Raw genomic sequence first — 27,159 nt, 5'->3', positions numbered from 1 at the left:
GGTGCTGGAAAGCATTGTGGTTGTCTGCTGGGGGAGAGCCCCGTGAGTCCTTCAGATGCTCTCTGGTACAGCTCACCCTGTGGTCTCAGCTCCCAGCCACTCATCTGAGTGGATTACGTATTTGTTTTGATAACGTGCTGTTCATGGTATTGACACAACGGTGCTCTGAACCCTGCAGAGGGAGCTCCTGGATGTCGTGGACAATAATGAGTCAGCAGTCATCGTAGCCCCCACATCCTCAGGGAAGACCCACGCCTCCTACTACTGCATGGAGAAGGTGCTGCGAGAGAGCGATGAGGGGGTGGTTGTGTACGTGGCCCCCACCAAGGTAGGGCCCTGGGGATGGGGGGATTGCCCAGGGTGACCAGGGGGTGGTCATGAATGTGGCCCCCATCAGGGCATGTCCACGGGGATGGGGAGTCTTCCAGGGCGATGAAGGGGTGGTCGTCTACGTGGCCCCCACGAAGGTAGCAATCAGGTGACTTGAATTTTCTCTTCCACTCCTGTGGTCACATGGCGGATTGAGCTTACTTTGTTTTCCAATTTATTTTTTTCCAGTTTTACTGAGATATGATTGACATGGAACATAAAAGTTTCAGGTGTACAGTATACGGCCACTATTTGTATGTATTGTGAAATGATCACCACAATCAGTTAACACATGTTTTTTCTTGTAATGAGAACTTTTAAATCTACTCTCTTGCCAACTTTGAAATACATAACATACAGTTGCTAACTATTGTCACCATTATGTCCCAGGACTTTTTTATCTTATAACTGGGAGTATGTACCTTTAGACCCCCTTCCCCCACTTCCCCAACCCCCCACTTCACCAACCCCCAATCTGTTTTGTTTCTGTGAGTTTCACTTTCTTTTTTAGGCTGTGTTTTCTCCTTCCAGTTTGAAAGGCCAAAATAACACCTTAGAGCCTGGTGAGGGTGAGCTCTGGTTGTGGGACCCTGTCACTCAGCACTTGTTTATGCAGAGGGAAGCACCATTCTTTGCTGGGCAGTGTTGAGTGGATAAGAATTTGTTATTGCCTCTACCACTGGCGAGCAGGATGTGTCCACTCTGCTCTTGGGCACTGGTATCTGGCTTGTTTCTCAAGCCATGTTGTTTTGCCATGTTTCTTTTATGGCCGGTACCACCTAATATTGGCCTTAAACAGCAGAAAGTCTAATCTTTGTCATTTAGGAGAAAGTTTTGTTTACAGAAGGTATAGATATCCTCATTTACGACCCTTTGTTTTTAATGTGATTACTCTTAAGAAAGGCAGATTTGGTTGGGATAACTAATTCTATAGATTAAAATGAATTCAGTCTCCATTTTAGTTTCTAGGAAAAGGTGGCCTTGAGGGACGTGTGCTCAGGCTCAGAACTGGATTGAACAACATGATTAGTTGAAATTAGTACTTTATTTTTTTGTTTGCAGCTTTTTCATTTTTCATAGTTGTGAAAGCAGGGAAATTAGTAAAATATATGAAGAGAAACTGAGCTTCCTGGAAGTGGAATTGATGAAGTCAGCTTCATGCATGTTGCCAAGTTACTCTTCTAAAAGTTACATCCATTGTTGTTCCCACTGACAGATACCGTCTCTTATTTTTCCCAGCATTCCTGTGATCATTTAAAAAAATTTTCCATTATGATCAATGAAAACTTCTGTCTCATACTTCAACGTGTGCTTCTGGATCCCTGGTGGTTTGGGGCTCTTTACACGTGCTTTCTTGGCAGTGGGATTTCTTTATTCACCAGTTCACTTGTGGGTGTATCTGCCTGTTTTCCTTTTCGTCTAGTGGAGAGGGATTGTCTTCCTGCTGATTTTCAGAATTTTGTGTGATAAGTGTATTACTTTTTCTCTATAAATTATAACAGATATGCTTTTTCATTTTGTCTTTTTGCTGTATTGTGGTCATATTAATGATAATATGTTAATGTCTTTGTACAGTCAGATCTACCAGTGTCTTTAGCATTTCCATGTGTGCTCAAATAGATGAAAACCTTCACTTTCTAGTATCTTCATGCTTATGTCTTAAAGTTTACACTTTAGTCACAGTGAAATTTATTTTTTGATATGAAGTGTGAAATGTTTGTGGATATGCACACTCTCTGATTCCACTGGTCAGGCTGCCTGCCTGGTCAGTGTTCTGCTCCTTGCAATGTAGATGTCCGGGGAGACATCCCCAAGGTATGAGGACCACAGGACACCCCGGCTGCCCCCTCCCTCTGCCATCCCTCTCCAGTAGACTCACTGCTTCTCTCTGTGCTGTCTTTGTCTGATATGTGGGCTTCTTTTCCCATTTCTCCCTCTGATGAAGCTGTTTTTTCCCATTTTCTTTGGGTTGAGACTCATCAGTGAGGTTCCCAGGTGAGTCGAGCAGCAGGAAGGTGGCGTGTGTGTTAGTGGATGCAGAGCAGAGGCTGTGAGGTGTGTGGACCTCCCTGTGTTCCCCGCAGTGCTTGTTTGTAGACAATCCCTGTGGTTCTCTGAGGTTTCACCCAGACTTTATTATGTGATTAATGGAAGGCTTTCCTTGTCAATCAGGCCCTTGTGAACCAAGTGGCAGCCACGGTTCAGAACCGTTTTAACAAAAGTCTGCCCAGTGGAGAAGCTCTGTGTGGGGTGTTCACAAGGGACTATCGACACGACGCCCTCAACTCTCAGGTAGGATGTGTATTAATTAGTGTATCTGTTACCAAATTATATGATGGTACTTAGAAGTCTCTCTCACTAGAAATTCAGTATCTTGGCAAGCCTGTAGAAATAATTTTCTTGAATTTACAAAAGATGTCACAGCTTCAGAGAAAATTTAACATTGTTTCATTCCAGAGAGTGAGAAACAGCTCATCTTTCTCAGGGACACTTATATTTTGATTGTAGATTTCAGTTATAGTTCATTGGCATCATCTTGGCTTATAAGTAGATTGAGAATGGTCTGAAAAACCCAGTGTTATACAAATTAATAAACACTGCTTTCCAAGCATAGCTGTTTCTTGACCTGCCTTGATAAGTAGGATACTTATGGTAATTTCAGAAACACTGTGTCGTGGATAGACGGCGGGGCGTGAAATAGGCCTCAGATAGTGGTCCTCCTCATTGAACTCATGGACAAGCAGTTGAGACCAAACACAAAGGGAAACTGTGACCACGGAATGCTGCGTGGGGGACTGGGCTGTGCTGCCGAGGGTAGGGAGCGTGGTATTGGTGTCAGTCCCCCAAGTCCTACCTCCACAGCCTGCACCTGGGGCTGAGCAGGGCAGGGGGTAAACACCAGCTGTCTTGGCTGAAAGTGGAGTGTCCCTGGCAACCACTGTTTATGCCAGGATCTGAGCTGGGGGCCAGAGCATCACCAGGTGTGTCCTGCAGCTCATCTCCTCCCTCTGCTTGGCCCTCTCCCAGCTGCCATAGTTGCTAGTCTTCAATAAACATTTTTCAATTTAAACTGTACCTCAGGGTCAGATTTTGAGGAAATAAGCCTGCGACAATGAACTCTTACTGTTATCACCTTGAATGCTCGTTAATAAGAATTCAAGCTGCGTAAGCCATTTGACCTATAAAAACGGCAGTTTCACAGGGCTTAAAGTAATCTGTCACAGCTTTCCTGCAACATTCTCAGAAGCAGCAGGTGCCTTCAGGAGCTACAGCACTTTTGTGTTCTTGGAACCACGTCTTCCAGCCCTGAGAGCTCACCACATCTGTCTGCACATGGTTTATTTCAGGTACTTGTCACTGTGCCTGCCTGCTTTGAAATCCTGCTGCTGGCTCCTCATCGCCAGGCGTGGGTGAAGAGGATCAGATACGTGATATTTGATGAGGTGGGTGGGGTATGATTTCTCTAGGTTGAGTTCCTCGTTTGGCCACCTTAGGGTGTTTGTCATCGGTGGGAGTTGGCGTTGGGGGTCCCCGGCTTCCCGGGTGAGTCACATTCAGCCTTTTGGGTCCGTTTTCCTCTTCGGGTTCAGGGAGGGGCGTCTGGGTCTGCAGACCCCTGTCTTTGGTGACTTGGAGCAGTATTAGCCACCAGGGCATAGATTTTCCTGGACAGAGATTTCAAAATCCAATCTTGGACCCCTGCAGCAAAGATCTGGGGCTCTGACAGTGATGTCAGTTATGTGAGTTATTTCATCAGTCTTGGTCCTGACAGAAAACAAATGACACTCAAAATAGAGCGACTTGAGAACAGCCTTTTCCCCAGGTGTGCAGGGGACGCTGTCATCCAGAGAGAGCAGCTCTGCCTGGGACTTAGAAGGACAAGCAGAGGGGTGACCATGGAGTCCTGCCAGGAGACTGGGGCTGCGCTGGTCGCTTGGTGAGGGCGGCGGTCTGAGCCCGGGTCCTGCCAGGCTCATGGTAGCGTGTTAGGAGGACAGCATGGCCCAAAGACCCTTCCTCTCTTCTGGTCTCCTGCCAAAGTCGCCTTTGGCCAAATCCGATGGAACCAGAGGGCAGAGGAGTCCTTTGAAGGAGCCTCTGTGCGTCAGCTTCCCTGGGCAGAAAGGGCAGGATGGAAAATAATGGACGTACAATAGGGCAAATGAAGGGTATTTAGAAAACTTCTACAGCAGCATTAAGAATATTTATTCAGAGACTTTAAACGTTGTAAAGTGATCCTTTTGCTTCAAGGAATTTTCAGTTTCAAGTGGAGAACGGTGATAAGCCTATGTCTAACTTAGCTTTTCTCATGCTGTAAACTCAGAGTGACCAAGCACAGTGATGCCTTTCTTTGGTTTGAGTCTGAGTTATTGTGTTTATTTTTGCTCGGTCTGTGTAAACTGCATCTTGAAGCCTCAAATGTTCATATTCAAAAAAAAAAAACCCAACAACTTTGTCTTTGCGATCTAATTCCTTGCGTTTCTTATCTCAACTCTGAAATGATGTGACGCTGGGTACCTGCTTCCCCAGTTTTAGGTCAGGGCAGAGCTGATGGGCTTTGAAGGCTCATGTCTGTTCTGGCAGTTGGGGAAAAGTGTCACCTGTGTGAAGCATAAGGTCACTGCTCAGTGGAGGGGCATGTTTTCTGATTCAGGCAAAGCCAGATGGGCAGCAGGATGCTTTTTTAAATGATCTGGCTCTGATGAGAAGTCCTTATCAGTTGACTGCCAGGCGACATAACTTGATCTGTGTAAAGAAGATCATGTGAGAATTTTCCCTAAACCTGGTTCATTTTGCTTTATTTGGTCCGAGGACATTGATTCGTCAGCTGGCATTAAAGGAGTGTGTCTGCAGTGCCAGGCACGGTGGGTGCTGGGGGGCCCAGGGTTGAGTCAGAGTCTTGGGGGAGGGAGATGGACCATTAAGCATACATGGGACTGTACAGCCCTCGTAGGTGCATCCTGGGGAGAAGGGGTAGCTGGTCTTGACAGTGACAATGGCAGAGCAGCATGAGGATCGCTCTGCAGGGGTCAGAGACGTCTTCTAGGGCAGTGATGTTGAGCCCAGCTCTACAAGTGGAAGAGAAAAGGGGGCAAGAACATTTTAATCCAAGGGAGCAATAGACATGGGCATTCTGGGTAGAAAGTTGTGCTCCAGGAGCACAGTCTAGTCTGGTGTGTCTGGGGAGTGGTGAGGCAGGTGGGGCCGGGAGCTGCCCCGACAGCATCGCCCGGTTCAGGGGTCTATATTTTGTCCCACGTGCAGTGGGAGGGTGGTGGAGACATTTGACTGGGAACATGGCCTGATCTAGTCCATCCTTGAGACTCATCTGGTTAGGTGAAGGATGCAGGGGTGGCAGGGAGTGGGGAGGGTACTGAGGTGGTGCAGCTGTGGTATGATGCTGGCGTGGTGGGCAGCAGACTTGGAGTAAATGCAGAGATTTGAAAGACACTTTTGAAAGAAAGACCAGAAGGAATTATTGATGGAGGTTAAAGAAAACTTGTGTCAAGATTTTCTATTGCCAGAATTTGCCAATATTTATGTAAAGTTGGACTGATGGATTAGAGGTAATAGGAAACTATGTGTGACCTTCCAGGCTTCTGTGTCTTATTGTCATCTGGTATTTTTAAATTAACTTAAACTTTAAACTAAAACAAACCAACAAAAACAGTTCACCCATTTCTCCCACCCCACCTCCACCTTTTGCAACTACTTATCTGTTCTCTGTATCTTTGAGCTTGTTTCTGTTTAGGTTCACACATAAGTGAGATCATTTTTTGTCTTTCTATGATTTATCTCATGTAGCGTAATACCCTCAAGATCCATTCGTTTTGTCGCAAATAAAAAGGTTTCATTCTTTTCTGTGGCTTTTTTTGAGGAATAACATTACATTCTGTATATACACACCCCTCCCCCATCAGTGGACACTCAGGTTGCTTCATTTATGGCTGTTGTACATAATGTGGCAGGAAGCATGGGGGTGCAGGTATCTTTTCATGTTCTGTGGATAAACACCCAGGAGTGGGACTTAGGGGTTATGTGGTAGTTCTCATTTTAATTGTTTGAGGACCCTCCATACTGTTTTCCACTGTGGCTGCACTGATTTGCATTCCCACCAACAGGGATTGTGGGTTCCCTTCTCTCCACATCCTCGCCACCATTTGTTATTTGTGGTCTTCTTTATGATGGCTGTTCTTACAGGTGTGAGTGGTACCTCACTGTGGTCCTGATGTGCATTTCTCAATGGCGAGTGATAGTGAGCATCTTTCCATGTGCCTGTTGACCGTCTGTATGTCTTCTTTGGAAAAAAAGTCTATTCAGACCTTCTGTCCATTTTTAATGGAGATCTTTGTCTTTTACAGGTCCACTGTCTTGGTGGAGAAATCGGAGCAGAAGTCTGGGAGCATCTTCTGGTCATGATCCGCTGTCCCTTCCTGGCTCTATCAGCCACCATAAGCAACCCCCAGCATCTCACTGAGTAGGCATTGGCTTCCAGTCTGGAGAGAAGGCTGATCTAGTTTGAATGTTTGGAATTCACGCTCTCTGTTTGGGTTCTGGAGAGTTTCATAACTTCCTGGTGGATTTATTAGCTTATCTCTGGGTTCAGGGATCAGAGTCTCTGGGCCACCTTGCTGGTGTTGAACAGGGACACACTCTTGAAGGGAAACCAAGGACGCCCCCAGTCAGGTCTGCAACTGAGCAGGAATTACCCCCATTTCTCATAAAAGGTTGGCCAGAACTGATTTATTTGTGTCTTTTTCTTTGTCCTTTACCTTTAAAATGGTGTAAAGTGTCACACTCTGCTGTGGACCTTGAGGCTTCTTATACTGTCCCACGTTGGAGATGTTCAGAAAGGCAATGAAGCCTAATTAGTTGGAAGCCCCACATCATTTTTTTCATTGGGCTGGATTTTTGCCCACTAACAGTCACAGTTACAGGAAAGACTCTTCTTTATCAGGTACTGTTCTAAGTGCTTTGTGTACATCAATTTATTTTAAATGGCCAACAGCACTTACGATTGACAGTTTTCATTACTACTCTTAGATAGGGTTTCTAATGCTACTATTATTTACATTTTAAAATGTGGAAAATGAGGCACAGAGAGATTACGTGATTCATCCAAGAGCCCCAGCCATGTGAGGAGGCCGAGATTTGATTTGAGGCAGCCTAGCTCTAGGGCCTGTTCCCTTCAGTACAGACTTTAAGACACATGATTTTCTTTGTTTAAAATATTTGATGTCACAGGAAATAGTTCCATGTTCTGCTGAAATAATGCAATCTTAATTTTTGAGGTGGCTTCAATCAGTAAAACGGTACTGGAAACAAGCAGACAGTATGATGGCAAAGAACGCTGCCTCTCGGAGAAGCGCTGTTACCCGCACCGGTGTGCACAGAGACTACGCACTACCGAAGCAGTCTTACAAAGTGAGACTTGGTAGGTTTGGCACATTCTTAGGAGTTTTACCTTTTCCTTTGAAGTTCTCCCAGCCCTTGTATGTCCACCCACTGGAACCCTTGCTCTCCTTCCCAGTGCTCTACGGGGAGAGGTACAATGATTTGGAGAAGCACGTATGTTCGATGAGAGATGGTGGGATTCAGTTCGACCATTTTCACCCATGTGCTGCGCTGACCACGGACCACGTGAGTGAGGCTCCCGCCAAGCTTGTTCTGAAAGGTGTAAATTATTTGTGTCCTGTTGAAAAGCTGCCTGGTTGACACTTAGCAGAATTACATAATAGACATGGTATGAGTTATGTCACCTTAGTTTTAAAAGTAACAGGAACAACTTCATAGCTGCACTGGTGCTTCTTGGGTGTCTGGATCCCCAGAGCTTCAGAATGACTGAACATTTTAACCTGAAGTTTTCTGGATTGATTTTCTTGATTCTTGGATGTTATCTTTGCCCATTTTCCTTCTTCTCAGCCCCTGTGTCCATCTGTCTGCTTCCCTGAGACTCTTCTCAGTGTAGCCATGACCACGTGTGGACAGTACTGAGGACACGTGAGAGTCTGACCGCTGTGGATTAGGTCACGGAACAGTCATGGCAGGCTTGTCGGGAGTGAGTCAGTAAAGTGGAGGTTTGACGGGGACCTCCTTGGGGGCACTGGGGTTAGAGTGGGGGAAGGTTTCTTGATTTTTCTTGCATATTTTCCCCTTTTTCATTCTTTTCTCAGGAATAGCTCATTCAAGCTCTGGTTGCCTCAGTGATAATTAGGCAACAGTTGGCCTTCCTTCCAAGACCTGGCAACTTAAATATATTCTAAATTCTGTTGTCAGATTAAGCCTTCTAATCTGACAGTTTTTAAGGTATATGCAAGTTTCTTTATTTAAAGTGTTTGCTGTCACAGGGAGTTCCAGGTTCTGCCTAAATAACGCATCTGAATCAGAAAGCTAATTTAGAGAAACAGGATGGTCCTGACCCTGCCATGCCTGTGATGACTTTCCTTTGGGAACAGCCAAAGGCATGTTTGGCTCCTCAGCTTGGCTCCCCAGGTCCTCTCTGACCTGTCCCTGTTCCTTCCTGTTCCTCCCCGTGGTGGATCTCACCTGGAGTCCCTCATGACTTTTACATAAACTGGAGTATTTCACCACAGATGCAAAGTGCCAGTTGTCCAGACCCTGTTCATCTTTTATGACTTGTCCCATGGGAAGCCTCATCAGACTCCTGTATGACTTCCTCACCTGATGGCACCTCCTCTCCACAGCACCTGGTCTGTATTTCTCTCATGACGCAGCCATGGCCAGCTTGCTGCAAGTTCTGTGCATGCTTGTCCTCTTACAAGAGTAATAATGCCTTGAAGACAGGTTTTGTTTCCTTATAGTTTGAGACTAACTGCTATGCATATAAAATAAAAATGTATGTCAGATAAGTTACAAACAACCCAAATGAAGCACTTATGTTGTGTTCCACGAGTTTTACATATCTGGTCTCTCTTATCTGGCACAATAATTTGGGATGGATGCCTTGTTAACACTCTCATTTGGCAGGTGAGGAGGTGGGGCAGAGGGAAGCCCACTGACTCCCTGTCCTGTGATGGAGGATGTGGCAGGGCTGGGTAGTGGCCTCCAAGGGGCTGAGTTAGAGCCCACCCTCTCATCCCTGAGTTCGGAACGCCTGGAGGAGGGACTGGATGAGAATCGCTCTAGAGCATCTGGGCTGAGACACACGAGCTTCGAGAAGCAATTGAACAAATTCCAGTGATGATAATTTTCCAACAGAATTTTATCATTGGAAGCTTCTTTTTTCTGTGGCAATGGCTCAATCTCAGCTCTAAATAAAACTAAACTATGGATGAGATTCCTGTGACCTAAGTCACACCCCCAAACTAGAGTATCAATGATAACACAAACATAAATAATGAAAGACTCCTTCCTCTGTCCCTCTCCCCTTTTCTCGTTCTCTCTTCTTTCCCCATCATCGCCTGGCATTTTAAAGCAATGTATTATCTTCCCAGTTACTTATTCTGTGTGGATGGCTCAGTGAAGGTTGTCTTTCAGTCACAGTGAGCACAGATGTTGGGAGTACTTGGCAAGGCTGGTGTTTTGGTCCATGAGCCTCCGCTATGCAAATGGGAGCTATGACTGGAGTCATAGGTGTCATGGGAGCAGTACAGGTGCCCCCTCATGCTCTGACCCCATGCAACCTCTGCAGAGGTCACCTTACTGTTCGAATCTCCTTAAGGCTCCGGACTTTTCCAACAGGCATGCAGGATGAACACAAAAGCTTGGCTGTTTTTACATCTGGCTTTTGACAGTTGTGTGTGCAGTGTGTTTCCATAGGAAGCAGTAGTGGTAAGAAGCAAGGAGGCCTTTCTGGATGAGGAGACGCTTCCTGAGCTTGCACCGTGGCCTGCAGAGTGACAGGGAAGAGCTGGGTGGCCAGAAAAAGCCTGAGGAATGTTGACAGTAGGGAGAGAAGAGCCATCTGCCTGGGTGTCTACTCTCTGGCCCCTTCCCAGAGAAGTTTTCGGGAAGAGGGGAGGAGGAGTGAGCTGGCCTTAACCCGGCTGAGGGGGGGTATCTTCCTCCACAGAGGCTGTCTCTGATGAAGGGCTGAGTCTGGCCTTTGCTCCCGTTATCCCACTGCACAGCACTGCCAGGGGTGAGGGTTGTCAGTCCCAGCAGGTGTTGGGGAGCTGCCACCGGCCTCTTCCTGCTGCACCTGGATCAGTGCCCCCATCACTATGGAGCTGGGGCACCATGATCGTGGGACAGTGCTGTTGTGCTCATAAGGGAAGGCTGGTGCCAGTCTGTGGGCTTTTATTTCTCTTCCTTTTTCACCTAGTCTGTTTCAGTTTTTCCAGCTCATTAGTTATCTTATAGTGAAGAACAATGGAGCTGATTTCCCAGCTTTTAGCCTTAGAATTGTTAAATTGATTTAAAAAATTAAGACCTGTCAGTTTATCATTAATCCATCACGCTGACAGTTTAGGCATCGCCCGTGTCCCTGGTAATTTACCAGACCTGCTACACGCGTTGTCCGTCTTAATTCCTACAGCAGATGTACAGCTCAGCTAAAGTGCCCTTCATTGTGGAAACAAGGGCACTGAGGCTTTTGTAAGAGGCCAAGGGCTTTAGGAAATCATAAACATTCTAGTGACCAAAAAGAAGATTGACATCTTAAAAATTATGATAGTTCCTGGACTTATTTTATTCAGACAAAATAAGTTACCACTTTCAAGCAGTATTAATAAGAGAACAAAATGCTGCTATTCTAAAATAATATAGTCACGTGCTATTTGGCAAAATGTTTTTTTTTTCCTGTCCAGCTGGTTTGATGCTCAGACTATGATGCTAAACCATGATTCCAGGTGGGCACCTGCCCACTATAGATTCTTACAAGCCTCATTCAAAGCCTGATTGATTATTTTAATTAAAATATGTTTGACATAAGATGGTGTGTGGGTTTAAGGGGTTCAGCATGTTGACTGTGTACATTTATTTTGCAGTATGACTGCCACTGTGGCTTAGTGAACACCTATGAAGTCGTCATTCCGATTTTGTGGGGGAAGATTAAGTTCCTCCTCTTCATGTATTTGGTGTCTGTAATACAAGCCTTGTTGTCTGTGTCTGTCATCACTGCATTCACTCTTTGGATCTTACTTATCTCCTAGTTTTTAAAGTTTAAAAAAACATACACTGATATATATATCTTGTTTGCTTTTACCACAGTCAGTAACCTATATTGTAGGTTTTTATTTTAACCCTATATTGTGGAGGAGGAACTAGCATTTAGAGGTAGAATTAGAACTCAATCCTCTCATTCAAGCTGAAACACCCTTTCCATCCTGCCGAGTTTTTTCAACTGTATTGTGATTGGAGTGACTTGTTTAGCCCAGAATTTACAAACCTGAGTTTCATAACTGAATAGCTGTTAACTAAGAAATGTGCTCTATTGTCAGATAATTTGTGAGAAATCTGTGTACTGTAGCCCATTCTTTGAGACTTAACATTTCTGATGTAAAACCTTGAGGAAACCTGTTTAATAGAACACTCTGTCTTTTCTTTTGAAGAATTCCTGCCCACATCTTGGGGATTGTGGTTTCACAGGCAGATGATTCACAATAAGAGTGGTTGAAACCGGTAGAATCTACTGCAACACAAGCTTTTTGAGGACAAGAATATTTACTTTGTATTTTAAAATACTTGTGGGAAAATGAACGATGTGGATATCCAGAAGGCTTAAAGCAGAACCAATTCAGTGACCTGGGGAGAGGTTTCCTGGAGTGTCTTGAAGGTCATGTGAGATCCTGAGCCTTGAACTTGACCTCAAGTGATCTTAGGACTTAAGGAAATTTACTAAGCATGTTACTTGAGGGCTGTTTTCAGTGTCTTCGGGTCCATGAGAGTGTGAGGCAAAGGATAGAACATAAGGTAAAATAGAAGGAATGTTAAACTTTTCCATTTTATTTTAAACGTAGATTGAAAAGTATGGATTCCCTTCTGATCTTAGCCTGTCACCTCGAGAAATGATCCAGCTTTATGACACTATGTCTCAGTTCTGGGAAGGCTGGCCCAGGGCTCAGGTAAATAGTCACTACTCAATTATTCTGAACCTGTCATAGTGGGTGGTAACTTTGCTGTTCAGAGAGACAAGCTCTCACTCTTTCTGAGCTTTTAAAATTACTGGTGAATTCTTTCCAAAATAAGATTTCCCCTTCTCTAACATCCTTCCTCCTAATATTCTGTGTTTTACTGCCATGAGGTGGAATGCTCCTGTATTCCTGAAAACATTTCCTGTTTACTTCTTGGGACGGGGCAGCCCTTCAGCCTCCTCCTCCGCCCATCCTGGGTCTCATTCCTGGCCTCTCTCTGCCGTGACTGCCCTGTGCTTTCACTCCTGTCTGGTTTTTCCATCCTGTTAGGTTTATGCACCAGAAGTGATGGGAAAATAGAATGAAGTTTACCATGTCCCCTCAAGAGGCTTGTCCTTCTGTTAATGACACACATAGTTGAGAAACATCTGTGGATTTTCTTACGTGATTGTATTAATTTGGTGGCATTTCTTTTCAAGGAGTTGTGTCCAGAGGAATTCATTCATTTTAAGAATAAAATAGTCATCACAAAGATGGACACTAGGAAATATGAAGAGAGCCTCAAGGCAGAACTGACTGGCTGGGTGAAGAGCGGCCACGCCTGGGAGGTGATTGTCATGCGGTGTTGCCGCAGCTGCTCCGGGCTCCCTGTGGCCTCCTTGGGCTGCGCTGTGCTGTCAGCACTCTTTTCTGGGCTTTTCTAGTCTTCTATTTAAGGGTTTTCAGTCGAAGGTAAAGTCTGAGATGGGGTAGGGAGAGAGAAAGGAGCCTGGCCTCTGTCTTGTCCTCCCGTCCCCTCCACGTGGGCTCCATCTCCTACTAGACAAGGTCAGAGGGGCCCCTGGGGTCTTGATGTTGGGGCTACGTGGAGCCTGGAATCACAGGGACAGTAGCTGTGAGGAGATTTTTACTCCTTTATCTTCTTCTTATCTTGAAGTTTTTCTCTTTTATGATTTTTATTTTAATTTGTTGGAACTATTTTTGTATTAAAACTGTAACTGGGGGACATGTGAGTTATGCGTGTTTATTTTCAGTAAGTTGATTGTCTTTTCATTTTGGAGTTTGTCTTATTGTCACACACTGAGGTTTCTGGCTTTTGGGGAGTGACGTGTATCAGACTTTTCTCAGGTGGGTTTGTCCCATTACAGTGCAGCTTAGATTATCTCCTCCCACTCTGAAACATAATATAATTGAGGTATATTTTCTTCCATTTATTTTGTCACTAAAAACCTCTGAAATGTATTTATAATTATAAGTGACTTTTTACATGATACAGAGAGAAACTGACTCACCCCACCTCCTGTCATGGTGGAATCAGCATCGTTTTCTGAACAGTCCTCTTCCTGATTTCTGTTGCCTTAAAATTCTTGTTAAACTGTGTGTGTGTGTGTGTGTGTTTGTATATATTGCCGTCTTTTTGTTCTGGTGTGTTGATTTGTATATTTCTTTTTTATTTGCAAAATTTTAGCTTATACTTTAGTTATTGTTACATTTGTTATATATGATGTCAAAGAACCACAGAAGCATAGATTAGACAACTATGAACACGTTTCAGCTGGCAGTAGTAATGTGTTTCTTCATCGTGCATAACTTAAATAATTTTCTGTTTGTTGTTACAGGCCAGAACAGTCCTGCGGAATCTTCGTCCAGTTTCGGTTGTTAGTTCAGAAAACATGGCAGATCTGTTTCCACTTCTCGTTGAAAAGCTCAGCCAGATGAAAAAGTTACCTGCACTATTTTTTTTGTGAGTCATTTTATTTGTTTTTAGTCATAATTTGTATTAGAGTTATTCCTTTAAGTTAAGGAAAGTTGTACAGACTATTCTGTAAAGTAATGTTTATTACTACTTTTGGTGCCCTTTTGTTATCAGAGTGCAGAGTTTCTAGTTCAGTTCTTAAAAAAATAATTTTACTCGTGCTATTGAAAGATACCATCTTTATTTGGTTTCCTTCTCCATTTCTTGTTTTCCTTTGACTATAAACTACTATATTTTTATTCAGGTCTTGTTAATTTTCAGTAAAGACCTAGATTGTTTGCAAAACAAATTGAACATTTATGCACCCAGTTACCCCACATAAAATTAGAATATCCTTACAACATGCTAGTTTAAGTTCCAAGGTGCCAGGAAGTCCAGACCATGTGTCCCTAAGTATTTCTTCAAAAGGCATAAATCCCAGACTATGGAGACATTTCTGGATTGTAGAGGCCAGAGGCACCTGGGTTGATCTGGTGTCTAGAAAGAAATAGTCACAATCCAAGAGTTTAGGGTGACAACCCCAAATTCTCTTCATCCTGCCTAAAGGAGCAGAATTTTACTGTATGATCTCAGTTACATGTGGAATCTGGAAAAGCCTAGTTCAGAGAAACAGTAGATTAAGGGTTGCCAGGGACATGGGGCTGAGAGAGAGGGGGAGGTGGGCCAAGGTGCAGATCTCAGTTGTGAGAGGAGTTAAGTCCTGGGGGTCTATTCTGATGTCCGCACAGTGACTACAGTCAACAGTACAGCATCACACACTTGAAAGTGGCCAAGACAGTAGATTTTCAGTGTTCTCACCATAGGAGGAAAAAGGGTGACTATGTGAGGGGCTGGTTCTGTTCACTAACCTTGTTGTGACCATTGTGCTGCACATGCTTATGTCAGGTCACCACGTTGTGCGCCCCAGACATACACAGCATTACACATCAGTCATGTCTTAGACTGACAACAAAAGACACGTGGAGAAACACAAAGGAGGCACTAAAATTCACAAAAGATTCGGCCATCAAGAAATCTGACTTATTTCACTAAACATAGTATTCTCTAGTGAAGTAAACTAGAGGGAGAAAGACAGATACGGAGGGTATCACTTGTATGTGGAATCTCAAAAATAATACACATCTATATGTGAAAAAGAAACAGGCACACAGACAAAACAAACTTCCGGTCAGCAAAGGGAAGAGGGCAGGGGGAGGACGCACGGTGGGCTGCCATTAAGAGTACAGACCACTGTGTGTGAGGTATGAGCGGCGAGGATGTCTGTGCAGCACAAGGAGGGATAGTTGTTACTTCTGATAACCTGTGACGGAGCTTAATCTGCAGAAAGCCTCAATCACTGTACTGTACACCTGGAACTAACATCAAATTATAAATCAACTGTACTTCAATTTTTAAAAAACGGAATCTGGACTTACATATATTTACATAATACTAACAGTCTTTGATTTTTTTATGAAGCACAATTAAAGACCAGTGGAATTCAACACAAGAGCAGCTATGAAAACAATACAAATAAATTAAAGAGCAAAATTTTTTTTTGTTTTTAAAACATTTTTTTCATCTCTTAAGAGGGGAAGCATCCCTCTCCTATGTGTGAAGAACATCTCTTGTCCCTGTCCCTTGCCTGGGGATGCCTGACCACTCCTACAGGGACAGCCTCCGGGCTGCTCATTGCCATAACCCCAGGAGCAAGGTCTGGGGCTGGGAGGGGAACTTACAACTCACAGACCCAGAACTCCTGGTGTGCCTATTCAGGACAAAACTCCTAAAGATGGGTGTTCAAAACCCCACAGGTAGATGTCAGGATGGCAACCGTGGATGGACATGTGATTGAATTTTCTTAATTGCATTATTTTCAAGCCAAGCATTCTTTTTGTTTGTTCCCAGATTTAATTTAGGGGATGTTGAGCAAAGGGCAGGAAGTGTGAAAACTTTCCTGGAGCAAAAGCAGCAGATAAAAAGGCCCCCCAAGGCTGACAAGGAGGCCTATGATGTGGCCAATAAACTTCGAAAAGTTAAAAAATCCATGGAGAAACAGAAGACAGTGTAAGTATGTGGCTAAGCAGGTTGATGGTTAGCAGGTGGTTGAAATACTCCACCAGGTCCCAGGAGGAAACACACTGAACGTGCTGCAGTGCCGTTCTAGTTGTTGTGTAGACTTACTTGCAAATTGAGTAAACAGGGCGGGAGGACAGGGTAAACGGAAGTGGCCCAATATTTACATGTTCCTTAGTCACAGAGGTGAGTCTCCTGGGCCCTGGGAGAGGCCGGAGCACAGCTACAAGCACAGGTAGATAATGTACCTGACAGGAAGCACACCTGTGACACAGGTGACTGTGACCCTGTTGGTCCCCAGAGGCGTGGACACAGTCTGCCACAGTGTCTCAGGTCACTGAGGCACCACTGCAGTCACATGAGTGACCACACAGTGGACAGAACAGCCAGATTTTTGCTTCCTTGTTCTCAGTGTCTGATTTGACCACTCTGGGGCCCAAATGAGCAGTCCCCTGTTACCCTCTCCGTCCTCAGTCATGGCCAGTTTAAATGCCCCCATATCTTCTGTGGATCACCTCAGAGGTTTCCTCCTCAGACTCCAGAGCGCCACGGCCCACCACCCTGTGGTCAAGGTAGCAATCAGATGAACTGTTACCCCCACTCAGGGTTCTTTCTTCTTTCTTGCTTCAGGGGTGAGGTCTGGAACTCCTTGGCTGTTGTTGGTGGGCAGACATGTTTGGGTTTTGCCCTCACTTGGCAGGTTCACTGCCTCCTGCTCCCATCTGACAAGGCTCAACATGAATCATTCTCCCCACATGGTGCGTTCTGCTGCCCGTCTCCGCATTCCGGCCCTTCTGCCTGGATGGCCTTCCTGCTGCCCTCAGGCTTCTGCTCTAGTTTTGCTGTGCTCTGAATCTGTGCTCACCCTGCTCTCACCTCACATCAAGTTTATAGGTCAAGTGGGATGTCCGGCTATTGTCTTTGCACGTCTGGCTTTCGCCAAGTCCTCGCTCTAGCCCGGCAGGAACCATGCCTGTTCCTCGTTGCTTGGTAGGTCAGCCTTGTGCCGCTTTGAAACAAATAGGAGTTACTTCCCTCAGTGTTGAAACAGCTTTTAGAGCTTCTCTGACTCAGATTTCTCAAATTCCGGATTGAGTCAGAAATTGCTGCTGACACACATACTCATGTCCTAATAGCAGTGGGAGATCTCGGCCTTGGCAGTAATTGGTCTGCTTTAGACAGCTTCCCCAGGGTGCTTGGGGCGCGATTTCAAGTTGGATTAGTGATCAATTCCAGCTATTAGAAGGAAAAGGATGTTTGGTACCTTGTTCAGTGCCATGAGCACACAGAGGGTGGGGGCTCCCACGCTGAGCTCTCCATTTGCATCCGGTGCCGTAGGTGAGGAGTTGGTGCTCCTCGCCTGGCAGACACGGCCCCTGGACTCATTCTCCCCTTCCACAATCCGATCCTAACGGGGCTGAACATGCCAGGGTGGCGGGAGGATGTGTTTTACTTGGAAAGTTTGTTACCTCGATTTAAAACTTATAAACAGCTGGACAACAGTCTGTGAGCCCCAGTATCTCTGCTCCCCACAAAGAGTGGCGCCACGCTTTCCCGGTGACAGTGTCCTCCCTAAAGGTGAGGGAGTGTTAGTTGAAGGTGAGGATATATATGGTGCAACACTGGTGTGCTCATCGCCTCCTGTTGGAGCTGTCTTGTGTGCACAGTCCAGAGACAGTCCCAGGGAGGACCAGGGCTCTGGGGTCTGTAGATGGCAGTACCAGTGAGGAGCGACGGGAAATGCCATCTGATGGCTGAGTCAAATCCAGTGTTTAAGGCACGGTGTCCTAGGTCAGGCTCCCCACACCTCAGGGATCTGAGGTGGGGCCCCGTGTAAGTGATCTGTTGAAGGGATGCACCCATGAGGGGCCAGTGACAAAGTGATGAAGAGACCTTAGGGTGTGGTTGTTGCTGAAACTTGGCCTCAGCCTGGCCAGCGGCAGGGCAGGGTGGGGGGCGGGCCTGGGGGCATCGCAGAACCATCCTAGCTGGGGTTTAGGTGGCTGACTCCTTTTTTTTTTAACTTTTTTTTATTGAGTCATAGTCATTTTACAATGTTGTGTCAAATTCCAGTGTAGAGCACAATTTTTCAGTTATACATGAACATCCATATATTCATTGTCACTTTTTTTTCGCTGTGAGCTACCACAAGATCTTGTATATATTTCCCTGTGCTACACAGTATAATCTTGTTTATCTATTCTACATTTTGAAATCCCAGTCTGTCCCTTCTCACCCACAGCCCCCTTGGCAACCACAAGTTTGTATTCTATGTCTATGAGTCTGTTTCTGTTTTGTATTTATTTATTTATTTTTTTAAACTCCACATATGAGTGATCTCATATGGTATTTTTCTTTCTCTTTCTGGCTGACTTCACTTAGAAATGACATTCTCTGGGATCATCCATGTTGCTGCAAATGGCGTTATGTTGTTGGTTTTTATGGCTGAGTAGTATTCCATTGTATAGATGCACCACCTCTTCTTTATCCAGTCACCTGTTGATGGACATTTAAGCTGTTTCCATGTCCTGGCTATTGTAAATAGTGCTGCTTTGAACATTGGGGTGCAGGTGTCATTTTTGAAGTAGAGTTCCTTCTGGATATAAGCCCAGGAGCGGGATTCCTGGGTCATATGGTAAGTCTATTCCTGTTCTTCTGAGGAATCTCCATACTGTTTTCCACAGTGGCTTTCCTTACTTCCCTCTCCCATTCTTAATGATTTAGATGTCTTCTTTTACAATTCTGTGTTTATTCTATTTGGAATTCTTGGTAGTTATCACCTTTCCAGTTAAGAGTTTCTCATTTTTGTAGCATCCTGCTGCTTTTCTGTTTATAGTAGACCTGTCAGTATTTATTTTAGCATGGGTTTAATGTTGCTAAACTCTTAGTTTTTGCTTGTCTGTGAAGTTCTTTATCTCTCCTATTCTAAAGGATAGCCTTGCTGGATAGAGTATCCTAGGCTGCATCTTTTTTTCATTCAGGACTTTGAATATATCTTGCCACTCCCTTCTGGCCTGTAGTGTTTGTGCAGAGAAATCAGCTGAGAGCCTTATGGGGGTTCCCTTGTAACTCACTCTTTGTTTTTCTCTTGCTGCCTTTAGGATCATTTCTTTATCTTTGACTCTGGCCATCTTGATTATGATATGTCTTGTTGTGGGTCTGTTTGGGTTCTTCCTGTTTGGGACCCTCTGAGCTTCCTGTGCTTGGATATCTGATTCTTTCTTTAGGTTTGGGAAGTTTTCAGTCATGATTTCTTCAAATACCTTTTCAATCCCCTTTGTTCTTTCTTCCCCTTCTGGAACCCCTATTATGCATAGATTGGCACACTTTATATTATCCCATAGGTCCCTTATATTGTTTTCATTGTTTTTTATTTGTTTTTCTCTCAGCTGTTCTGATTGGGTGCTTTCTGTTGTCCTGTCTTCTAGGTCACTTATTCGTTCCTCTGCATTATCTAGCCTGCTTTGTACAGCCTTTAGGTCAGCTCTCATCTCAACAAATGAGTTTACTAATTCTACTTGGTTCTCCTTTATAGCTTCTATTTCATTTTTGACATATTTTATATCTCTAAACACTATTTCTTTCAGTTCCTTAAGTACTTTGATCACTCCTTTTTTTGAAATCTTGATCTAGTAGGCCATCAGTGCCTATTTCCTTGATTGTGCTTTCATGGGATTTCTCTTGCTCTTTTAATTGGGAGTGGTTCCTCTGCTTCTTCATATTGCTCATATCTCTCTGGCACCAGTGGACTGGCGGGTCACTCCCCCTCCTGATGTCACAGTCAGATACTGCTCAGGGCGAGGCAGGTGGGCGGATTGTGCCCCCTCCCAGCGTGGTGATCAGGTGTTGTGTTCCTGCCAGGAAGGCAGGTGGCTGCCCCACCTCTCCTGGCGCCGGTCACTCAGCTGCTCTGTGCAGCTGCCTACTCCACCTCTGGTCGGCACTCCGTGGACGGGCTCGGGGAAGACTGCAGAACATCCCCGCCCCTGCTCCATGCCAAATCTCAACTCCGTGTTTGTCTTGGCAGTGTAAGTTCTCTGAGATGCCAGGGCAGAAAGATCCTATCTGCCTTGGGCTGTAAACAAGTCTCAGTCCTGCCTAGGAGGTTGCAGAGCCCCAGGTGCAGATTCAGGTCTCGGCCCCGCCCTGGCCTGGGCGCTGCGCACAGGAGGATATGGCAGCTGTGGCTGCACCCCGCCTCTTTTCTTGTGAGAAGCTCCAGTAATGGCACCGCGGGTCTGAGGAGACAAAGGCTACAGTGTCCCTCCCCGCAGGGCACACCAGCCGTGTTGCTTTGCTTTTTTCACAATTTATGGGGGACCGAGGTTGTTCTGCTCTGTATCGCATCCCAGTCATGGTGCACAGCACCTTGCAGTCCCCTGGGGCTGCCTCAGTGCAGCTGCCCCAGTCCTCCACCCAGCTCAGGTGGCCTGTCCTAGTCTCCAGCTGCTGGTGTCTTGGGCTGGGTGTCGCAGGGAGCCTTTGTGCCCGTTTAACTTACTTCTGTTGGTCAAGGGGTTCTCGGGGTAGATCTGAGCCTCGGAGGCTCCCCCTCCATCCCATTGGCCTCTCCGTTGGAGGGGGGAGACCCAGCGAGCAAGCGCTATTCCTCCTTTGCTGCTCCCTCCCCGTGGGACCGGTCCCGCACTGTTTTGCTTTTTCTTTTTTCCTTTTCTCCTACCAGATTTTTGGCATCTTTGTCTTTCGAAGAGGGCGATGTTCTGTCGGAGTTCGACAGGTGCTCTGATTGGCTCAATGGGTCCATAGATGTGAGTTTTGGTGTATCTGTGGGAGAGGGTGAGCTACAAGTGTCCTTCTGCTCCACCATCTTGCTTCTCAGGTGGCTGACTCCTGTGCCTCCCATTAGTCAGTTACTGGTGGGGGTCACCCTCTTGGCCCCAGGACAGGTTGTAACCTCCCAGGCTTTTCCCGGGGTCTCCTGTCACTGGAGGGCAGTTCTCCAGGGAGGGGTGTCACCAAGAGTACTTAGCAGCCAAACTAAGAGCAGCTGTAGCAGCGTCCACTGGAGGAGAGAAGGAGCACCCCCACCACTTCCTCCCAGCCCTGTGTCACAAAGGCCGAGAAGGAGAATGGCCACAGGAACAAGGATCAGGGGTCATATTGGAGAACGGGATTTGGCAGAAGGGAGGAAATGTGCAGAGATGGTCAGGCTTTTCTGATGCAGCCCTGCAAGTTGCAGAGGCTGGGGAGGAGGAGGACTGGTACAGGACCTGGCAGGTGTGTGCAAGTGAGCATCCACCTGTTGAGGGGTCTGGGAAGTCTTGGGCTGCTCCTGGTGACCAGATCTCACACCTCACTCCTTAAAATTTGTTTTCATAAACAGAGATGAAAAAAGCCAGAAAAAGCCCAGAAAAATGGATCAGAGCCTAATCCATGATGCTGAATATGATCATCTGCTCAGGGTTCTTGAGAAGAACTTGGAGATTCCTCAGGACTGTACCTATGCTGACCAGAAGGCAATAGACAATGAGGTCAGCCTGTGGGATGGAGGGAAATCATTTCACACCCCTGCCCTTGCGTCCCTGCTGCAGGTGGAGTGGAGTGCTCTAGCTCAGGGCGTCCTTTCCAGAACAGAGACTTCTGTGCGTGACCTGCTGGCTGTGCCTGACCCCTCGGGTCACTGAGTGGGTCTGAAGGAAGGGGCAAGATAGGGGTTATGGACGATTTTCTGCGTATTAACAGTGAAACTGGAAGTGGCTGCCCTTCCATTATTTCTTTCTGTGATGCTGTTTTTCTCAGCTTCAAGTCCAGACTCCTTCCTGTGTCACCTGCCTCACCTGAGAATTTCAGCACATGTGGTCCAGTACATTTCAAATACCATACACAGAATTTCTCATGAACAGACTTTATGTAAAAGACACTGAAACCTCTGAAAGTGGGGTGCCATTTCTTCCTTCGCACATGTTTTAACGCACATGACGCGTGCCTTTGGTAATACAGATTAGTGGCAATAAAAGCAAGCCCAGCAATCAGAAGAAATCACGGCCCTTCTGGGTGAGCCTTTCTCACCTAATTTTTTTTTAATTAAAAAAATTTTTTTTTGTATTTTCTAGGGGGGTAGGTAATTAGGTTATTTATTTATTTATTTAGAGGAGGTACTGGAGGTTGAACCCAGGGCCTCGTGCCTGCTGGGCATGTGTTGCACCACGGAGCTGTGCTCTCCCCCGCTGTCTTGCCTTTTACCTGTGACCACGCTCCCACCCCTGCGTGTGCATTGTCGTGTCGTTCTTTGGGCACTTATGGTCTCCTCCTGTTTAACAGCAGTGCTTTAGTCACTGTTTTCATAGATCGTTGGCATCGCGTTGTGTGGGTAATAGTACCATGGAAGTGTCTTGCTTTTGGATTTAAGATTTAGGGTGTTTTTTTTTTTCCTTTTCTCTCTCATAAGCGATGTTTGTCTTGGTACATAAAAGTGGATTTCCCTCTTCGGGCATGGCTATTTTTAAGGCTCTCTGTGACCATGAAAGGTTAGCTGCTCTGCCTTCTTGGAGAAACAAACCTCTCTTCCCCCTGGGAAGCTCGGCAGGCAGAGCCAACCTCCCCAGGCAGGAGCAGCTCTCTTCACCCCTGAGCTGGGGTGAGGCAGCGCCAGTTCTGCTCAGAGTCTGGATCACTTCCTGTAGTTCCTGTCATTCTTTAAAATTTTCTTTACATGGAGAGTCAGCTTCAGTCACCACAGCCAAATTATTGTGAAGGATGCCTGTTACTTTTATTTCAACACTTTTTATTCTGATTTAAATTAAAATTAGATACAAAATTATCAAAATTCCTAAAACTCTTGCTTCTTTTAGTCTTTGCAGATGGTGTTTGAACGAGTGAAATTCACAAGAAAAGGTGCAGAATTGAAGGCTTTGGCAGGAAGGGGGATTGGATATCACCACAGCTCTCTGAACGCCAAGGAAAAACAGTTAGTGGAGATTCTTTTTAGGAAAGGATTTATTAGGGTAGGTAAAGTTCTTCATTCTAAAAATTGAAACTGTGTCTGTATGAAGCTGAACACCCATAAAAAGTGAAAATAACCATTTTTTCTCATCTTTTTTTTCTTAACGACCCCCTAGTACCACTGCATAGTCCATCCCATTTCACTGAGGGAGGGGACTTGAAATTTACCATTCAGTTTCTCTCTTTTCATGAGGTTAAAATATCCCCTAAACAGGTACTTTTCCAAGTGTTTTCTACCATGAAATATACCTGCAGTGATCTTGGAGCAGTCCCTGCTTTTCGTTGATAACATTTGGGGATTTTCTTGGCTGTTCACGTGATCTTGGCTGCAGATATCTGCTCATGGGCATGAAGGACATTCATGGTAGCTGTGGTCAGACCTTTGATCTGGTCCTTTCTTTGGGTAGCAGCTGAAGTAAGAACAAGAATGTGCTGCACCCTCGGGGCTCGCTGCATGTCTCGACCGACTTTGGGCACAGGGTCATCCTGCATGCCCCGCGTCCATCCCTGATGTGGGTGGGAGGAAGAGTACCTCTCCCCACCCAGTGCTCACTACATTGTAGGGGGCGTGTTACACGCCCTGTGTCCATCCCTGATGTGGACAGGAGGAAGGGTATCACTTACCACCCAGTGCTCCCTGTGTTGTAGGGGGCATGTCCTGTAAGGATGTGCGGGGATCATCTGGATAAATTCACAGAAATGGTTTATATAATTTCCTGGTTAATTCAGACCTTGAGTAGTATTTTAAAGTAGACCCTAAGTTTTTCTAATAACCCACATTAATTTTTTGTATTATGTACATTGTGTGTGTGTGTGTGTGTGCACGTGCGTGTGCACGCGTGCACAGAGAGAGATTGATTCTGCTACTCTAGGTGGTATCCTTTAATCTTAATAAGTAAATCTTGAGGAAAATCTGACACCCTAATTTAAGGGTAATTCTGTAATCTGGGAAAAAACCAAACTATATTGTTAAAAACTTTGCTTGGTTTTTTCCTTGACTAATAACAAGTTACATACTTATTTTAAAAGTCAGTAACCAGAAAGAAAACTTTTCACATGATTATGAATTGAGTTAAAGTGGTGCACCTGTTTTGATCAGCACAAATAGTACCTGTTAACTGGTAGTTGCTCAGTTACCCTTAGTTTAATACATGGGAAACTGGATCATTCTGGAAAAGTGATAGTTTTGCTATTGAGAACACATTTTTAAAAAGATGTTTATGCTGGTTATAGTCTAAACGTAATGTTATTACTTTTCCCATTTGTGTTCTTATTGAAGTTTAAAAAAAACAGTTCATAAGTGGTGTTTCATTTTGACAGATTATAGAGTTAAGGTTGAGAATAATTAAAGAAACATGAACCTTAGCCATGACTTCACGACAGTCAATATAAAGAGAAAGAGAGGACAATGAGACGTACCTAGTATTATATGAAAAAATCCACCTGAAAGTGGATTATTTAAGAAACATTAAATTTTGCTTTAGAATTTTTGTGTCAGTTATTATGGCAATTCAGGAGGAAAACTGAAACATTGTTTTGCTCATATTACTTAGATGTGTGATTTTCATAGAGATAAGCTTCACTAATGTCACAGTGGGTGAAGCAGTCAGCTGCCCCCACGTGGGTCTGTCAGAGGGTGGACGCCAGGTGAAGGGTTCCTTTCTGGTCATTCCCCTCTGCGTGTTCCCCAATCACTGGCCGGGGCAGGCCCTCTGCTCTGGGGGACACACTGTGCTGGGCAGGGCTTAACCAGACTCACCTGTGGTCATGTCATTGACGCCACAGGGGGTCATGAGGACGGGTGGGTATTTGGGGTGTCATGCTCCAGAACTTTCTCTCTGGCGTGGAGTGGAGGTCTGGAGGAGCAGGGTGAACAGATACTTGGGAGAAGGGTGTTCTGGGCAGAGCTGAGTGGCGGGAGTGGCCTGGGTGGGTGCCCCAGAGGTGCTGTGACACCACGAGAATGCCCATGCACTCGTGTCTCTGTCCCTCTGGGGCCTCACTGAGTTGCAGGAGTTTCAGTTACTCTGTGGCCTCCACTGAAATGCTGTTTTATGAAGTAATTGTTCTATTCTTTTTCCAGGTGGTGACAGCTACGGGGACACTTGCCTTAGGAATCAACATGCCTTGTAAATCAGTGGTTTTTGCTCAAAACTCGGTCTATCTGGATGCTTTAAACTACAGACAGGTACTGCAGTGTGCATAAACTCAAATATGACTGCACTCTCAGACATGGCCAGAAAATAGTAAGAAACATGAGCCTTTAGTCTGTACTCATGCTGCATTGGTGGGCACAGTCATTTGAGCCCAACAGGCACTTTCAGCTGTGCTGTAGCTGGCAGCTCCTGAGCCTGGCATTCGGTGGCTGTTACCACCAGGTACGTGACCTTGGGTGAGGTGTCTGCATGGCCTGGCCCCTCTGTCCTGTCTCCAGGACTGATAAATGCTGTCCCACAGCATTTGCAGGAGTTGAATGAAGCAGTTTTTAGGGAAGACATGAGTGGGAGCTGCTGGAGAAACACTCCCTCCCACTTCCGAATGTCCTTGCCTTTGTCTTTGCCCCACTTTGTTACTCTCCTCTAGAGGTCTGGACTTTTGCCTTGTAATCCCTGTTTCCACTGTCTTCCATCGTACAGGCGTGGCCTGTGGGATTAAAACACTGGTCCTGATTTTCAGTTCTCCCAAGCCCAGCACGCATGTGGTTTGTCCTCGCATGGTTTCCCTGCTCAGGGTCATCTGGTGACTGTTTCTGCTCCACATATCAGCCAGCACTAAAGATTGTATCCAGGCTCCGTTTCCTTCCTCTGTAAATGCGTTTCATTCCCCGATGGGGGCTGTTCGTACCTCATGTAACATCCGTATTTTTCCTGCATTTTACCAGCCCCAGTCCATTTGATTTCTCCTCCTGCTTCTGATCTGGGCATGAAGCCCCTCTGGTGTCATCTTTGGGGTCTCGCCTCTGGGTTCTGTGGCCGGGCATTCTGATGTTTTGGAGGATGAACTTGGGAGTCTGAGTGCCAGGCTTTGAGTCATGGTTGTCCTACGTCCTGGTGTTTGACTTCGGCGAGTTTCTGATTTCCCCAAGCCCCAGTCACTGTGTTGTAACTAGGGTAATGACTGTTCTCCTGTGGCGGTTGCTGGGGGTCCGTATAAAAAGTGTAGAGGACTTAGCATGTGCCAAGCACGTCTCAAATGAGAACTCATATCACTTCTGCAGAGAGTTTGTTCTTAACTTGCTTTTCACAAGTGGTGTTTCTGAATTTCATCTCGCTGCTGTGTCTCCTTTGTCTGTGCAGTTTTGTGGTGATTTGTCACTCAGCCCATGTGTGTGTGAGGGAGAGTGGGAGAGGGGTGTGTAGAGGGGGGCAGGAAGTCTTGTACATTCAGCTGTAAGTGGACATGAAACCAGGGTCCAGTCTTTTTCTTCTTCTTGCTGTTGTTTCTTCTGTGTGTCATTATGCAAGGAAGGAGCACAACATTGGGTGTGCAGTTGGAGCATGACAATGAGCAGTGCCCCGTTTTCTGCTCTGTCTCAGCCCTGGTGAGTTTCCTGAGTGCCTTCCACTGGGATTCTTGTTTCCATGTGGCGTGGCCGGACATCGCACAGTTGACTTGCTCTAGCCTGATGGAGAAGGCTCAGTTCTCACCCTGTGGTGGAGAAGATGTTTAGGAAAGGTTTAATTTGTGATTCTGCTCTGCTTCCAGATGTCTGGACGTGCTGGAAGACGAGGTCAGGACCTGATGGGGGATGTATACTTCTTTGATATTCCATTGCCCAAAATAGAGAAACTCATCAAGTCCAATGTTCCTGAACTACGGGGCCAGTTCCCACTCAGCATGTCCCTGGTCCTGAGACTCATGCTCCTGGCTTCCAAGGGTGATGATCCAGAGGATGCGGAGGCCAAGGTAGGGGGGACGTTCTCTGATGTGGACACTCTGCTGCCTGCCCAGCCACAGGGGGAGCTGCCTCTTCTCCCGCGT

At 45.7% G+C, this 27,159-nt stretch overlaps 1 protein-coding gene across 1 annotated transcript in view; it reads left to right on the top strand.

Annotated features, from left to right (window-relative positions):
* Window positions 1-27,159, top strand: part of LOC102536570 (probable ATP-dependent RNA helicase DDX60) — a 71,781-nt gene that overhangs the window by 30,236 nt on the left and 14,386 nt on the right. Inside the window, exons 16-29 of the mRNA XM_072943650.1 lie at window positions 179-328; window positions 2,542-2,661; window positions 3,717-3,812; window positions 6,732-6,847; window positions 7,662-7,804; window positions 7,901-8,010; window positions 12,291-12,395; window positions 12,884-13,012; window positions 14,024-14,148; window positions 16,048-16,206; window positions 21,560-21,707; window positions 23,028-23,180; window positions 25,262-25,366; window positions 26,884-27,084. Of these exons, the coding sequence (XP_072799751.1) occupies window positions 179-328; window positions 2,542-2,661; window positions 3,717-3,812; window positions 6,732-6,847; window positions 7,662-7,804; window positions 7,901-8,010; window positions 12,291-12,395; window positions 12,884-13,012; window positions 14,024-14,148; window positions 16,048-16,206; window positions 21,560-21,707; window positions 23,028-23,180; window positions 25,262-25,366; window positions 26,884-27,084 (1,860 nt within the window). The remainder of the gene's footprint in view (window positions 1-178; window positions 329-2,541; window positions 2,662-3,716; window positions 3,813-6,731; window positions 6,848-7,661; window positions 7,805-7,900; window positions 8,011-12,290; window positions 12,396-12,883; window positions 13,013-14,023; window positions 14,149-16,047; window positions 16,207-21,559; window positions 21,708-23,027; window positions 23,181-25,261; window positions 25,367-26,883; window positions 27,085-27,159) is intronic.

Source organism: Vicugna pacos, chromosome 19 (assembly GCF_048564905.1).
Source record: "Vicugna pacos chromosome 19, VicPac4, whole genome shotgun sequence".
NCBI lineage: Eukaryota > Metazoa > Chordata > Mammalia > Artiodactyla > Camelidae > Vicugna > Vicugna pacos.
The sequence above is the reverse complement of the archived record's forward strand: the minus strand, read 5'-3'. Positions and strand labels throughout refer to the sequence as shown.